General features: G+C 38.3%; 1 protein-coding gene across 7 annotated transcripts in view; it reads right to left on the bottom strand.

Annotated features, from left to right (window-relative positions):
- DZIP3 (DAZ interacting zinc finger protein 3) overlaps positions 1–15513 on the bottom strand; it is a 107950-nt gene that overhangs the window by 64260 nt on the left and 28177 nt on the right. For all 7 annotated transcript variants that reach the window (XM_004706463.2, XM_045286172.1, XM_045286173.1 and 4 more), the window contains exons 4-6: positions 12644–12799; positions 7576–7689; positions 730–810 (exon numbers count right to left, since the gene is read on the bottom strand). In XM_004706463.2, the coding sequence (XP_004706520.1) occupies positions 730–810; positions 7576–7689; positions 12644–12799 (351 nt within the window). The remainder of the gene's footprint in view (positions 1–729; positions 811–7575; positions 7690–12643; positions 12800–15513) is intronic.

Genomic DNA, 15513 nt, shown 5'->3' with positions numbered 1-15513 from the left:
AGGATAAGGGGAAGGTGGTGGGAGAATAAGGGGAAACGATCACAAGGATCAATCTAGAACCCCCTCCCAAGGAGACAAATAATGGAAAAGTGGTTGTGGGGTGATGGAGGACAATGTAAGATATGGTAAAAATGATCTATAACTTATCAAGGGCTCATGAGGGAGGCTAGGTGGGTGGGGGAGGGAGAAGAAATAGGGAGCTGATATCAGGGGCTCAAGTGGGAAGAGAATGATTTGAAAATGATGATGGTGGCATATGTGCAAATGTGCTTGACACACTGGAAGAGTGTATGGATTGTGATCAGAGATGTAAGAGCCCGCAGTAAAGGAATATATAAAAAAAATTCTACTTCACCTAATTAACAAAGGTAGATTTATATATACTGTTATGAAGTAGAGAAAATAGATGTTTTATAAAAGGGTTAAGATTAATTGCAGAGACATTAATTTACACTAGAAAATGCAATAAAATATAATATACGAATGAAAAGTGCTAAGCAATTGTTATATTCTACCAATAATAAACATTCAAAAGATAAAGTAAACATAACTAGTTTTAAGCTTATGTCAATGCCATAGTATGTCTTCAGTTTCAAATTATCTTTGGCATGTAGAAATATATGACAGAAAAGTCAAAGAACCATTTCAAGTTTTAGAAAATTTCATTTTGCTAATATGAAGTCAGAAAATATAAAGAGATTTACAATAGGCAAATAACATGCTACATACCTCTTTCGTTCCTCTTTCAGTGAGTGCCACGGCGTATAAAAATAGTAATGTCAAGTAATAGCCAATGTTAATATGGTGTGCCTACAAAAGAAGCAAATATGTATTTAATAGGTTATGTAGACTACACTACTTTGGGGGATAGCAAGCTTAATTAAATTTTCTAGGCCTAAACAATAATTTTTTTTTAAATGACAGTCTTTTATGTTATCAGTTATCTAAGAATAACTAGAAAATGCCTTGTAGGTGGATTTGATATGTGACCAAGGAAGGAGAAAAACGCATAGTTGTTAATGTAGAAATAAAACATTAGAATTTGACTACAGAAACTAAAGGAAATACCATTTAAATCTGTTAGATTAAGCCTTTCAAAATTATCATTCTCTCACATGACTTAATATCTTAAGTAACAAAAACTTTAGATAGTACTATAACGAATGTTTAAATAATCCTCACCAGTTTTAAAAGCTATGGTTAACTATTAAATTTAAAAGTTTTATTCTCCATACATGGATTTTGTTATAACAGTCTAATCATACAGCTTACAAATTCTTTTTAAAAATTAAAAATGCTTGGATATGCCCTGCATAAAAATTATCTATACAAAGTTAGAGATGAAGAACAGCCTATAAATTCACTGCCATCGAGTCAATGATGACTCACAGTGACCTGACAGGACTGGGTGGATCTGCCCCTGAGTTTCCAAGGCTGTAACTCTTTCTGAGAGTAGAAAGCCCCGTCCTTCTCCAGAGCAGCCAGCTGGTGGTTTCAAAGCGCTGACCAGTTAGCAGCCCAACTCTTAACCAGGACACCACCAGGGCTCACCAGGAGAATAGACTAGGGCTCAGGACGTGGAGGGAGAAGGTAGATATGGCTATTAAGGAATTATATAAAAGAGATTTTATGGCAATGAAATAATTTTTATCGTGATTACAGTGATGGTTACGTAAAGATACAAGTGACAAAATAACAAAGAACTATACATGTCGGTGCAGGAAAAATAGCATAATTGGCCTCATGAGACTACAGTCCTTTAGAAAGGTCAACCTCAAAGGTACCTGCTTGGTTAGGCCTTGGGAACTCAGATTTTGGAAGTATTCTCACTGCTCCTTGACAAGGATGGCTCACGCCAAGACTATTCTTGCAAACAATGTGGTTTATACTAAACATCTACATTTATTTTAAAATATGAAATTTGGATATCTTTCAGGCAGAGGGTACCTAAGTGACTGAAAAATAAACCTAAACTCATTGTGTTCCAGTCAATTCAGAGACCCTATAGGGCAGAGCAGAACTCTGTCCCTAAGGTGTCCAATTTTATTAACCTGTATAGACTTGGACTGCTCTATCTTTCTCCCTTGTAGCAGCTGGTGCGTTGAAATGCCAACCTTTCCATTAGCACTGAGCACTTAAGCACTGCACAACCAGGGCAAAAGTTTTGGCCACTTAGACTTTAATGGGCTTTCCTGGACCTGAACATTTCTGCATATTTGCTTCATATTTCACTGCTGCATATTTCACTGCTGGAAAAACAAAACAAAAAACCTGCATACTGTGTGACCCCTCTCAAGAAGGACAGAGTATAAGAAACCCTAGACATGAATTCTTCCAGACTCACCCGGGTCTTTTTCCCTTATGATCTGGCTGTTTATCTGTACATTATAACCAATCTTAATCATGAGTAGAGCACATTCTAAGTCCTTTGTGTACTAAAGTGATACTCGCAACACTCTGATAATTTCCACGTTCTGTTAGATCCCTTTTCCTTGGAGTGGGCCAAATATGGATATCTTACTGCTGATTGGCCAGGACGGTGCTTTCAAAGTAACTTGCCTAGATGAAGGAACACCTCAAGCACTGAAACTGTTGCAAGATTTCAATTGGGATCCCATCAATTCCTGCAACCTTGATTTTTGCTAATGCCTTCCGCGTAGCCTGGACTTCTTACTACTTCCCGAAGTGGTTAAGCTGACTAATTATTTTTAACATAGTGCTTCTGTGTATACTTTCATTTTGATTCTGCATTGTTCAATATTTTACACAGAGGACCTTTTAACTTTAATTTGTATTTGTATATGTCATTCCCTAGTAACTCCCTGCGCTTGTTCGGACTAATGATATCAAGTTTCTCCATCTTCTTTTTCCACCAGAGTAGTCAATTTTATTCCTAAACATTTGAACTGATGGGGTCCATGCGTATAGTTGCCTTTTATGTTGTTTTAAAAGAGTACTTGTAATAAGGAAATCATTGGTATTGCAAAATTCTGTCAGTTTCCAGTTTTTATCATCAAGGCCATATCTTCCAACTACTGATCCTCCCTCTGTTTCATCCTTTCACTTTATTTCCAAATACCAGTAATTATCAATGTATCATTTATCAATTTATCAACTGCATGTTTGATCAACTTCAGATTGCAAGGTTTAAATAAATAATATCTTTATCTTTGGCAGTAGTGATAAGTTTGTAAATCTGAATAATGGTTGTATTATTTGTTCTTACTTATAGGTATGTGGATATTATCCAATCACTGAACATGCTTTTCTTGAAATGTCCCTTTTAGCCATCAATGTGACAGCATTGCTCTCCAGTTTGATATTCCTGGCATAGTAGACCATGTTGCCCAATTGTCTGTAAGTGCCTGGTTCAAAACAGTCAATACCAATTGATTCCAGCTCACTAATGCCTAGGATACCAATCTTTATGCATTCCATCTGATTCAACAAAATATGGAAATTATCAAACAATAGCACACAGAACTAAAATTGTGCTAAAGACAGTTCAAAAATGATTGCAGCAGTACATCTGCAAGGAACAGCCAGAAAGCCAAGCAGACTTCAAAACAGGACATGGAACAAGGGATATCATTGCTGATGCCATCAAAGGGATCTTGACTGGAAGCAGAGAATATCAGAAAGATGATTACCAATACATCATTAACTATGCAAAGGCATTCAACTGTGTTCCAGAACAAAACATTACCCAATCCTGTGGCATCCTTACAATTATTGCTAGGCTTCAGCCCATTGTTTGACCCACTATGTCAATCCATCTTCTTGACTGTCTTCCTCTTTTGCTCTGACTTATCTTCTATTTGGTCTCTCCCGATAAAATGCCCAAAGAATGTGCGAGATCTTTCCACCTTTACTTCTAAGGAGGACTCTGGCTGCACTTCTTCCAAGACAGATTTCTATGTTCTTCTGGAATTCCACAGTTCTTTCAACATTCTTCACGAACACCATAATTCAAATGCATCAAATCTACTTCGTCTTTATTTATTGTGAAGATCATTACAAATTATGGAATACATAAGGAATGGGAATTCTAGAACACTGAATTGGGCTCACGTTGAACCTGTACAGAGACCGAGAGGTAGTTGTTCAAACAGAGCAAGGGTATAGTGCATCATTTTAAATCAGGAAAGATGTGCCCAGGGCTGTATCATTTTCCCATACTTATCCCATCTGTATGCTGAGCAAATAAACTAAGAGGTTGAACTATTGACAAAGAAAGTATCATCAGGATTGTGGGAATACTCATTAACAACCTGTGAGATACAGATGGCCCAACCTTGCTTGCTGGATGTGAAGAGGACTTGAAGCACTTTCTGATGAAGAAAAATCTTTTTGTGTGAATTACATCTCAATTTAAGAAAACAGGAGTCATCACAACGGGGCCAATAGCAGAATACAGTAAATGACGAAAAGATAGGTGTTGTTAAGGATTTCATTTTACTTGGAACTGAAAACAAAGCTGATAGGTGCACAGTTAGGGGGCATCAAATGCACGCTGTCTTTTGCAGCAGATTTACATCTTTAAACTGTTAAAAATCAAAGATGGCATTTTGAAGATGAAACTTCCCCTGACTCAAGAGAAAGTTAGACAATGAATAAAAAAGATCACAGAGGAATTAACACAATTGAACTACAGTGTTGAAAAAGAATAGTAAATATACCATGGTCAGAATAGTAAACCAATCTGTCTTGGAAGAAGTATAGCCAGATGGGTTGACAGTGGCTACAACAACGGACTTCAACATTGGGACATTTGTGAGGGTACTGTAGGATAAGGCCAGTCCATTCTGCTGCATGACTTAGGACCTACATGACAACAGCTAGCACAATAACAACACGAGTACTAGTAAATCTCAAACACAGGGCTAGTCTTACTGAAGCCCACACAACAATAAATGTACCCATGTCGATTTCTTAATTTTTGATATTGTACTTTAATTAAATAGCAATTAGGGGAAACTCGGTAAAAGGTACACAGAATTTTTCTGTATTATTTTTGCAAGGTCTTTTGAGTCTTTATCTCAAAGTGAAAATTTCAAAAACAGTTTATGTAGAAAACTTCGCCCATTGCATTCATGAGCTCTATACTTATGGAAGATTACAGCCATATCTTTTGTCATGTTAATTTTCTTCATTGATATTGTTCCACACCATCAGCAAAATGCTGGTTGGTATAAAATAATAGCAAACATTTACTGGACATAGACTTATTTTTACATTAATCTCACTATATTCTCTCACCTATAACACTTCTTATGGCTAAGAGTATGCTTTTATAAGTGACTGGTGTTGGCTAGGAAAGATTAACAAGTGTGTTTGTATTCGCTGGGCTAAATGAATTTACCAACACAAACTCTCCTGTGATATCTAATTGGTTTTCAATTTAAAAATCCCCCTCTCTATAGAAGGAATATAATCTGAGGGGACTTGAAAACTATGCAGAAAAATGGAATTAAAAGATAATGGATTTTCCATGAATTTTTTGAGGCTCCCTCTGATCATGATTCAGAACATAGGCGCTGAAGCTACAAGGGTTTTTATCCTGAATCCACTACTTTACTATCTGCTGAATTTAGGTATATTTTTTTCTGTACTTCAGTTTTATTACCTATAAAATAGGAAAAAATAAGGTGGGGTACTTACGAAGAGTAATTGACCTAATCTTGCAAAATCCTTAAAACTGCCTGATAGATACTCTGACTCACTGCCATCAAGTCCACTTCAACCCTTTAGTACAAAGCGAGTTTCCGAGGCTGTAAATCTTTATAGGAGCAGAAATCCTCATTTCTCCTGTGGCATTGCTGGCTAGTTCAAACTGCTGACTCGTACTTAAGAGCACAACGTGTTACCCGGTATGTCACCAGGGTTCCTTGACTATCATATAGAAAGCCCTAGATAAGCACTGGGAGCACTGTGGGCTAGCTAATGGACTGCTAACTCCAAGGTAGGCTGGCGGTTCAAACCCACCAGCTAGTCCATGGGAGAAAGATGAGACTGTCTGCTAGATCTAGTGTCTCGGAAACCTTACAGGGAGTTGTTCTATCAGGTTGCTGTGAATTGGAACTGACTCTATGGCAGTGTGGGGTTTTTACTGTTGTTGTTATTACTTTATGACTTTTTAAAGAGCACTTTCATAAAGAACCCAACAGTCCTTGGATCGTGCAATTCTACATAAAAATATGATTTTTCAAACACGATAAGATATAGACATGTGGTATAAAAGCAGACAGCAAGAATTTAAAGGTAAAAATGGTTCATTTCTAGTCTAAAATCAATTTCTTTTCCTTCTCCACATTAGTAGAGACTGTTCCAAGTGACAGAACCCAGTGGATATAAAGATGCTACTGGCAATTCCACTGTCTCCTCCTCCTTTGTCTCCTCCTCCTTTATGGCCGTAAGAAACAGGGAGAACCACTTACACACAGAAGTAGGCTGTTTTCATCACCACCACCCAATTCTGCTCACAGTGCTAACAAGAAAAGAACTGCTTCCATGCCCTCATCGAAAACTCATCTTTAAAGTAATGTCTAAATCACAAAGCCTATGGAATGGGGATCTGTTCATGGCAATTTAATACTGATTGTCTCACTGGTTGGCAACTGGGTCAATGGGTGGAATAACAGGCCTGAGCATCCCAGATGTTCTCAGAACTACATGATGCAAACTCCCTTTCCTTTGTGCTTTCTTTTGATTCTACTCAAGTTTCTATCCAGAAACCCTTTTAGGGTAGTGTACATGATCACCTCCCTCTTAGTACCCTCTTAGTACCTGGTCCTGGGACCACTAAATAAAGATTATTCTCCTACTCTACTTTTCATCAGTACAAGGGTACCTTTTTAGTGTCGGGGCAGTGGTTCTTTCCTGTAGATAATAACCCTAACACTAGACAGCTTTCGTCTCGGTGTAGGAAAAGAGATAGTTCTACCCTGTCCTATAGGGTCAATATGAGTTGGAGCCAACTCAATGGCAGTGATCTTTGAGTTTAACAGTTTACAGAAGTTTCAATTTTCATAAATATAAAACTACTAGAGGAAAGAGACGTTGGTTAAGAATTAGGGAGAAATAGGGGTAATCTTTGAAGTTCATAACTCTCCATTTCCTACTTGAGAAAGTCCCTTCCTATACTAATTCAAGTTTTTCTGTTCTTGGGATGAACAATTTTGTAGTAGGGAAGGAGATTGGAATAGATCTACACAGAGAGGCTGTCACTTAAGTAGAACACGCAGGAGGGCAATCATGGAATTCCTTTTCGCTTAAGGTAAAAGAAGGAGCCCTGGTGGTATGGTGCATTTGAGTTGGGCTGCTAAACACAAAGTCAACAGTTCAAACCCACCAGCCACTCCATGGGAGATAAATCTTTCGAGTCCTACAAAGATGTACAGCTACCCTGTCCTATAGGGTCAGTATGAGCCAGAATGAATTCAATGGCCGTGAGTTTGAGTTTGTAGGAGAATTAAATGTTTACAAAAGGTCACTGGTAAACATGCAATGGCTATTCTTCCTTGAAAACTATTATCCAACTTCATTATTTCAAACGTTGTGAAAGAAAAGACTTACCATGTAATCTGTAACTTGAATGTCCTTCAGTGCTACTTCTAGCTGTGTTATCAAGATGTTTAAAGTCAACGGAGGAGCACTTCCTGCCGCTTTCTGACTGCTAGCTACATCTCTCTGTGGAAAATAATTTAGTTAAAAATTTAAGTTGGGAAAAACACCTGTACTTTTATTATATAAATCATGTTTATCAGACAACATTTTAAGAGATGAAAACAACTTTAAAAATAAAACTCACAATGTCCAGATAGTCTGCTAAGTTTTCTTTATAACTATTTTATGAAAATATTGAAAACCACTCCCATGGCTGCCAAGAGATTTGTACTATCCATTCCTAATTCTCACTTAATTCTCTCACCTTCTATTCACTAGCACCAAGCCTTGAGTTTGAAGCAAACAGGAATAATGACATTAATATGAACACCAGATCGTGCCATCTAAGGCTGCAATGTGACTGGATTAAGCCAATATACGACTGTGTTCTATAACTTGCTAGTTACATAGATGTAAAGAAAGGAGGGATTATGTCTTATCTTTTGATGCATTCTCTAATGCCACGTACCCACAAATGCTCAGAGCACATTTATTGAATTCAATTGGTATACATCACATCATCTGTTAAATAATATTTTTACCTGTGAAAAATTCAGAAAAAAAAAAAAAATTCAGTCTACACTTTCCTACTCAAAGGCTAATTATGCAAGTTTTATTTCAGTCTCTCTGGCATTCAATCTAATGAACTTCTTTTCTATTATCACAATTCCTAGATACAGTAATTGTGGTAAAATATATGTAACAGCATTGTGCAATTCAGTGATGTGAATTATCTCTACCATATTATGCCAAGGTTTATTCTAAACAAAATATGTTTCCACCCTCTCTACAATCAGTGAGCGACTCCAGACAGGTTCTATCAGTAAGAGAATCGTTCTCATCTCGTTACCAGCCTCACGCACTCACTTCGACTCCATGTATCCTTGAAGCAACCGTATAGAACAAGGGGACTGTTCCTATGGGTTTCCAAAACTGTACTTCTTTGTGGGAGGTGAAAGCCCCTTCTTTCTCCCAAATTAGTCTCATTAGGATGCTTTCAAAAAAGAATCCAATCAAAACAGTGGCATTCCAGGGTATCTGCTGAATCTGGTAAATTCAGGGCAGAGAGGCCACCTCAGAAGGTTATGATAACTATTTGTGGGGACCCAAAAGGAGTCATATCTTGATAGATGTTCTTAAAGGACACAGGGTGATCATAGGGGTTTATTGGGAGAAATTTTAAGAAAAGGGAAAATAGCATTCTGTGAACACGGCTGGGAAAGTTCAACTTGGGATTTATGGTTTTTCCTACATGACAACACACCTGCTTATTCTGAGTTCTGCCCCTTCAGACTCTTTTTGTTCCCTAAACTCAAAGGACAATTAAAAGAAATACGATTTTCTTCCCTACAGAGTGCATAACCCTTCAGGGATGGTTAAAGGTGGAAGCACCACCGTCAGAAATAGGTAGAACTAATGAAGGAGATGTAGTGGAATCATAATTTCATAGTTATATTTTTGTTCAATATTGTTTTTATGATCTTGCAGTAATGCTTTCGTGACTCTTGAGTTTGAATAGGCACGTAAAACTTAACCCTAAAGTTCCACTTCAATCAGTAATTGTCGGATTATCATTTCCAACAACTTAAAAAGTTATGTAAAACACATTTGTTTGGAAGCCCTGGAAAGCTACCAAAATAATGAAAAACGATGGGGCCAAGAAGCAGGTTAGTTCAGAATGACTTTTAGAGCCATTTTTCTCTTTAAGGTACTTGCCATCTTCAGTTGTGGCTGCCTAGAGGCTGGGAAGCTAGACAAAGCTCTCAGCAGATTCATGCATACCTCATGCTTCCAGTTGAAACCCTGAAGAAATACGCCCTCAGAGTCAGGGTGTCTCATTAGATGCCTTTGGAAACAGATTCAGCTGGGAGAATTTGAACGAAATGTGTTTATCGGTGAACAATGGCAGGGAGTTGGAAATGTGATCAAGGAAGGAGAGCAGTCTCTAAATTTAAAGGGCATGTAATTAAGCTAGATACCCCGAGTGGGCAACTGGAGTTCATACCACAGGAAACTGAAAAATCATGAATAAAACATGACAGTACTACCCACCTGAAATGGAGAGGGAGCTCGGATGCTTCTATACCAGCTCCTCCGGCTTACTGAGAGATCTAAGTGGGGAGAGTGAATTGCTTCGGACTCTGGACTACTATGCATTTAAGAAGTAATTAAACTCAGCCCACGGCTGTTCAGTCAATTCCTACACATACCAACCCTACAGGTCAAAAGTAAAACTGCCTCATAGGGTTTCCAAAGCTGTACGTCTTTACAGAAGCTGACTGCAACGGCTGATAGGTTTGAAATGCCGACTTTCTGGCTAACAGCCAAGTGCTTTCACACTGAGTCATCAGGATAGAGCCTGCTTTGAATTTTTTCTTTGAAACAGCCTTGAAGCATAAAAATACAGATGAACTACATCTGTTTTGCCATTAAATCAGTTCCAACTCATAGTGACCCCCTGTGGGGTTTCTGAGGCTATAAATCTTTACTGGAGCAGATACCCTCCTCTTTCCCCCAAGAAGCAGCTGATGGGTTTGAACCCCTGATGCTGCTCACAGTCCAATGCTTACCCAACAATACCATCAGGGCTCTTTACAGATGTAGAAATTAAAAAGTGGATGCTCTCCAGAAATTAAATTAGAAATTAAAAAGCGGATGTTCTCCAGAGAGGAGTAAAACGAGAGGACCCAAGGGATGTGTGTAAGCACTGACAGCATCGCCCTCAAATGGTAAACCAGAAATAGATCTTTCTCCCTGAAGAGACTGAAGCTTGGAACAATCTCAATCCATGATGGAATTAAAGATTTTTGTCCAGTCTTACCACTTCTTTTCAATGGAAGAGTGTAATAAAACAATCCAGGCTAACATCGCCTGTAGCAGAATTCTCTCAGGTCTTTTCAAGAACAATAGGATTTGTATTAAAGATTCCTTGTCCATTCATGATGTTAGTTACTTATTACTGTTTTTTTTTTCTTAAATATTCTTGGAATTTGTCAGTGTTAATAGTCTTTTCAAAGATCAGGTTTTAGCTTTGTTGACTCTGCTTTATTCTATTTCCTTAGTTTTAGCTCTCATTATTACTGCCTTCTTTCAATTTCCCCTAACTGCCTTCTTCTTCTCCTAATATATGTATTTCAAGCTATAAATTTTCATCCAAGCACAATTTTACCTAATAACATGTTTTGTTTTATTTTTCATTTAGTTCAAGATTTTATCTAATTTTCATTCTGATTTTTATTTTGGTTGATAAATTATCTAGATTAGAGGCATATGAGTACATATTAACTTCCAAACAAATAATTTTCCAATGATCCTGACTTCTAAATTAATTAGATAGTTAGAAAACATATTCTGTGCATTGTGAGCCTTTGAAATTTGATGAATCTTGCTTTGTAGAATACATATAGTCTATATTTGTAAATGTTACATGTACATTTGAAAAGAATATGTATTTTGTTAAGTTCGGTGCTCTACAGCCGTGGTGGCACAGTGAGTTACACATTGTGCTGCTAATGGCAAAGTTGGCAGCCTGAACCTGCCAGTCACTCCAAGGGACAAAGACAAGGCTGTCTACTACATTAGAGATTTTAGGGGCAGTTCTACTTTGTACTACAGGGTCACTATGAGTAAGAATTGATTGATGGCAGATTTGTTTGGGTTTTATTGATGTCAATTAGGACAAGTAACGATAGAGTTCTACTCATTGTGTCGTCTTCTATCAGATAGTAACAAAGGTACCTTAAAATCTCCCACTAAGATGACTAATTTGTCCATTTCTTCTTTAGTACTGTCATTTTTATCACACATAAAATGTCTGTAAGAACTTGGTTCTATTTCTGGAATGTGTTTTTCTAGTCTGGAAACATTTCTCTGGAGTTAGGAACAAGTAACATCTGCTAAATGATAAATAATGCATAAATCACATCAGTTAAGGTTATCCTTACATCTAAGGTCTTATTTATGTTTTGGGGTCTTATTTATGGTTAAAAAGTTTTAACCGTAACAGTATTAATTTGCTTCATGAAAATAATAAAATCTGTAACCAAAAAGGCAAATGTGGCTCTTTCAAATTATCCACCAGTTCGTTTTCTGTAAAGGTTAATCAATGCCATCGAGTTGATTCCGATTCATAGTGACTCTATGGAACACACTGAAATGGTCTCATAACGTTTCCAAGACTGTAAACCTTTATGGAAGCAGGCGGGCACATCTTTCTCCCGCGGAGGGGCTGATGGCGTCGAACGGTCCCCAACTGGCGAACAGCCCAGCATATAACCAATGGCACAGCAGAGCTCCTGCTGTGGAAGCCTGTGACTTAGTTCCGCTCTCTTCCATATTGTCACTACGAATAGCAATCAACTTGACAGCAAAGGGTTTGGAGTTTGGGTTTGGTACTTTGACCCGCCACTCCTTCAGTTAAATACACAGAGAAAAGAGTGTCTTTTTTTTTTTAACTTTAGAAAATAACATTAAGAAATGATATTCATCTTATGCTGAAATGATTAGAAATTATCAAGCAATACTATATTTAAGATGGGAAATCTACAACATATTCTCTAATATTTTACTTATAAATCCCCTAATTTTACATATTATTTTCTTTTAACATTTTTGAAAATTTGTCAGCATTTAAAAAGTTAGGAAACCAAAAGCAGTCCCCTATCCCAGAATGACCTGCTTTATGTTATTAATAAAATTGGAGTAAACCCCAGCCCTTCTTGCTCACAGCACACAAGGTACAAACCCACTAAACCCACTGCCATCAAGTAGATGCCAACTTACAGCAACAGGTACCCCGTGCTACCGTTAATCCTGAGGCCCAGAGCCAACGACTTCTCTCTGACGAACAAAGCGCAGTTAAGGTTGACCCCAAAGAAGTAAGAAATAAACCTAGATTTTGAGACCTTACATGTAAGGTTATGGAATTGAATATTAAGAAAGCTATACTTGTGCCTCAAAGAATAAATTATGATCTTACCTGCATAATTGGGAAGGAAAAATCTTCTTGTAAAAACTTCTTAATGTGCAGAACCACTCCTTTTGGTAAAGCATTAATGGTATTCAATAACCTCTTCATTTCTAATAGCAGGTTCATAGAGACAAGATCGGTAGCTGTATCCTCTTCCAGTTTGTCCTAAATGACATAATCATTAACAATTTACATAATTACATATATTCTGATTTATAAGAAAGTAACAAAATACATACTATGTAGCGATCACTATAACAGAACTACAGAAAATCTAAATAAGACATACACTGCTCCTGTTTTCAATGTACAACACAGCAGGAAATTTACAGTCAAAACCCAGTTTGTTTTATTGAAAGTTTGGCCCTACCTCCAATCTTCATTGTTTGCTTAAATATTTTCCAGTCACTCAAATTTTTAACCAGCAGAAGTCAAAAATTCTCATCTAAATGTATTCTCATCTAAAAAGCTGCCCTATGAAAATATACTTTCCTTTTCTCAACAGTATTTTAAATTCTATACTATTAGCTAAATTAATCATACTATGAATAGAATTACCATTTGCCCAGGGATTATTTATATTTCCCAATAAAATAGTTATGATTTCGCTAAAGTGAACTATAGACATATAAAACCATACACACACATGAGAGGGTACCCCCCCAATGGAATTTGTTTTCAAAGCTATGTAAATTTTTTTACAAAACAACCTTATCACCTTCAAAATATTCTCCATTACACTTAATACTTTGTCAAATCTGTGATTCCATTCTTGGAAATATATTCAAAACTCATCTGTTTGGATGGTTGGCAGAACATCCCTTGTTTTTTTATTCACTTCTTCTACATCATCAAATCACTGTCCTTTCATGTCCCTCTTCACTCATGGGGGGGGGGAGAATCACAAGGAGCAAGGTCAGATGAATAAGGTGTGTGGGGGCAATAGAGGCATGCTGTTTTTTGCCCAAAACTGGCACACTGAGATGGCTGCGTGAGCAGGCGCATTGTTGTGGCGGCAAAACCAGTCTCTCATCTGCCACAAATCAGGCCTTTTTTGCCGCATACTCTCCTTTTCAGAGCCTCTAAATGGAAAGCTGGATTAACGTCTGAACTGGTGGAACCAACTCCAAAGGCACTGTTCCTCTCACATCAAAAAAACAAATGAGCATCGTCTTGATCTTTGATTTCACTTGATGAGCTTCTGGGGGGCAAGGTGAAGATGGTGTCTTCCACTGACTTAATTGATGTTTATTTTCAGGGTCTTAAAAATAATACCTTGTCTCCTCACCAGTAATGATTTTGGAAAAAACATCTGAGTCGCTTCAGAGCTGTCCTTATCAAGCACGGCATGCTTCCATTCCATGCTCCTTTCTGGTCAGTCCGAAGCTGAGGCACAAAATTCCGCAGCGACCTTTCTCATCCCAAATCTTGTTAAAATTCACTGACCCGAGCTCCAAGACAGTCCCGCTAACTTCCCCATCTCCTCAATGGTCCAGGGTTAGTCTTCAAGCACAAGTGCATGAATTTTGACATTTCCATCTGTTCAGGAAGTTGACAGAAGCCCAGAACAAGGTTTGTCATAAATCGACATTTCACCTCTTTTGAAACAAGAAAACTACTCATACACTTGAAGTTTTCCGATAGCACTCTCCTTGTAAGCTGTGTTCAACATCACAACAGTTTCTGCAGCATTTTTCCCGAGCAGGAAACAAAATGTCACAGCTGCAGGCTGTTCTCTGAAAAGAGGCCATCACAAAAGATGAGGTTTGAGCAAAACTGCTTTTACAGAAAAATTCACTGTAATCAGAGAGAACCTTCCCAGGTGACGCCACTGGGAACAGTAACTCAGAGCGAGTTGCTCAATGCTTGCCAAGCAGGAAAAAAAATGCATAATGACAGCTCCACCCAGTGGAGCTTTTTTCCATTTTGGGGGGGAGATATCCCATCGTGTATTTATGTTTATATATGTTAGGTAGGAAAAGGCAGGGACAAGGGGGTTGTCCCTCTCCATGGCTGAAGGCCCCCTACAGGAGGTTGGAGGAGAATCAGGCAAGCCCTTAGCCAGCCATAAAGACTAACTGGGCATGGGCCAATTCAAGCTCTAGCCAGGTAGGCAGTACACTTGGGCAGCCCACCTAGAACCACCTGGGCTTAATTCAGTCAACGGGGTCTAGCAATACCTTCGACCGTGCCTCCCAGGTACAGGCCCCAACTGCCCTGGCCTTGAGCCCCTCTGCCCTGCTTCCCCTTCAGCTCCTGTCCAGTGCCAGGGTCTCTCTGGCCTTAGGCCACCAAGTGTGGGTGTGCAGTCCCACGAGGGTGCCGGGTTCAGTGACTGTTAAAACCTGAAACTTCTTCCGTCCTTTATAAAAGCCCACTTGGATCACACACCAGACTTCGGTTTGACTTCTTTCTTGTGCGAAGCCAAGAACCGAGGTATGTCCCACCCGAGAAATCGAACATATATATAATTATTTATTTTGAGGTCACACTTAATCAGACCCCTAACTTATGAACACATTCTTATAACTTGATACTTGCCCTCATGAAGATATAAGTGCTATAGCTAAGTGTGGTAAAGAAATCAGATGGTGCCTAGTTATCAGAAAGAATAGTGTCTGGGGTCTTTATGTCCTGTCTTAAAACAAGCAGCCATCTAAGCAACATGTCAGCCAAGTCCACACAGAAGAAGCACACCAGCCTGTGTGATCCAAGGACCATAAATAATAAAATAGGTGCATAAGCAAATGTAGTGAAGAAAGCTGATAGTGCCTGGCTATTAAAAGATATAGCATCTGTGGTCTTAAAGGCTTGAAGATAAACAAGTGGCCATTTAGCTGAGAAGCAACAAAGCCCACATGGAAGAAGCACACCAGCCT

The sequence above is a fragment of the Echinops telfairi genome, unplaced genomic scaffold (assembly GCF_000313985.2).
Source record: "Echinops telfairi isolate 266 unplaced genomic scaffold, ASM31398v2 ScPeMD7_6;HRSCAF=24_0, whole genome shotgun sequence".
Taxonomy (NCBI): Eukaryota; Metazoa; Chordata; class Mammalia; order Afrosoricida; family Tenrecidae; genus Echinops; species Echinops telfairi.
Note: the sequence above shows the minus strand (reverse complement) of the source record. Positions and strands in the feature narration are given on the sequence as shown.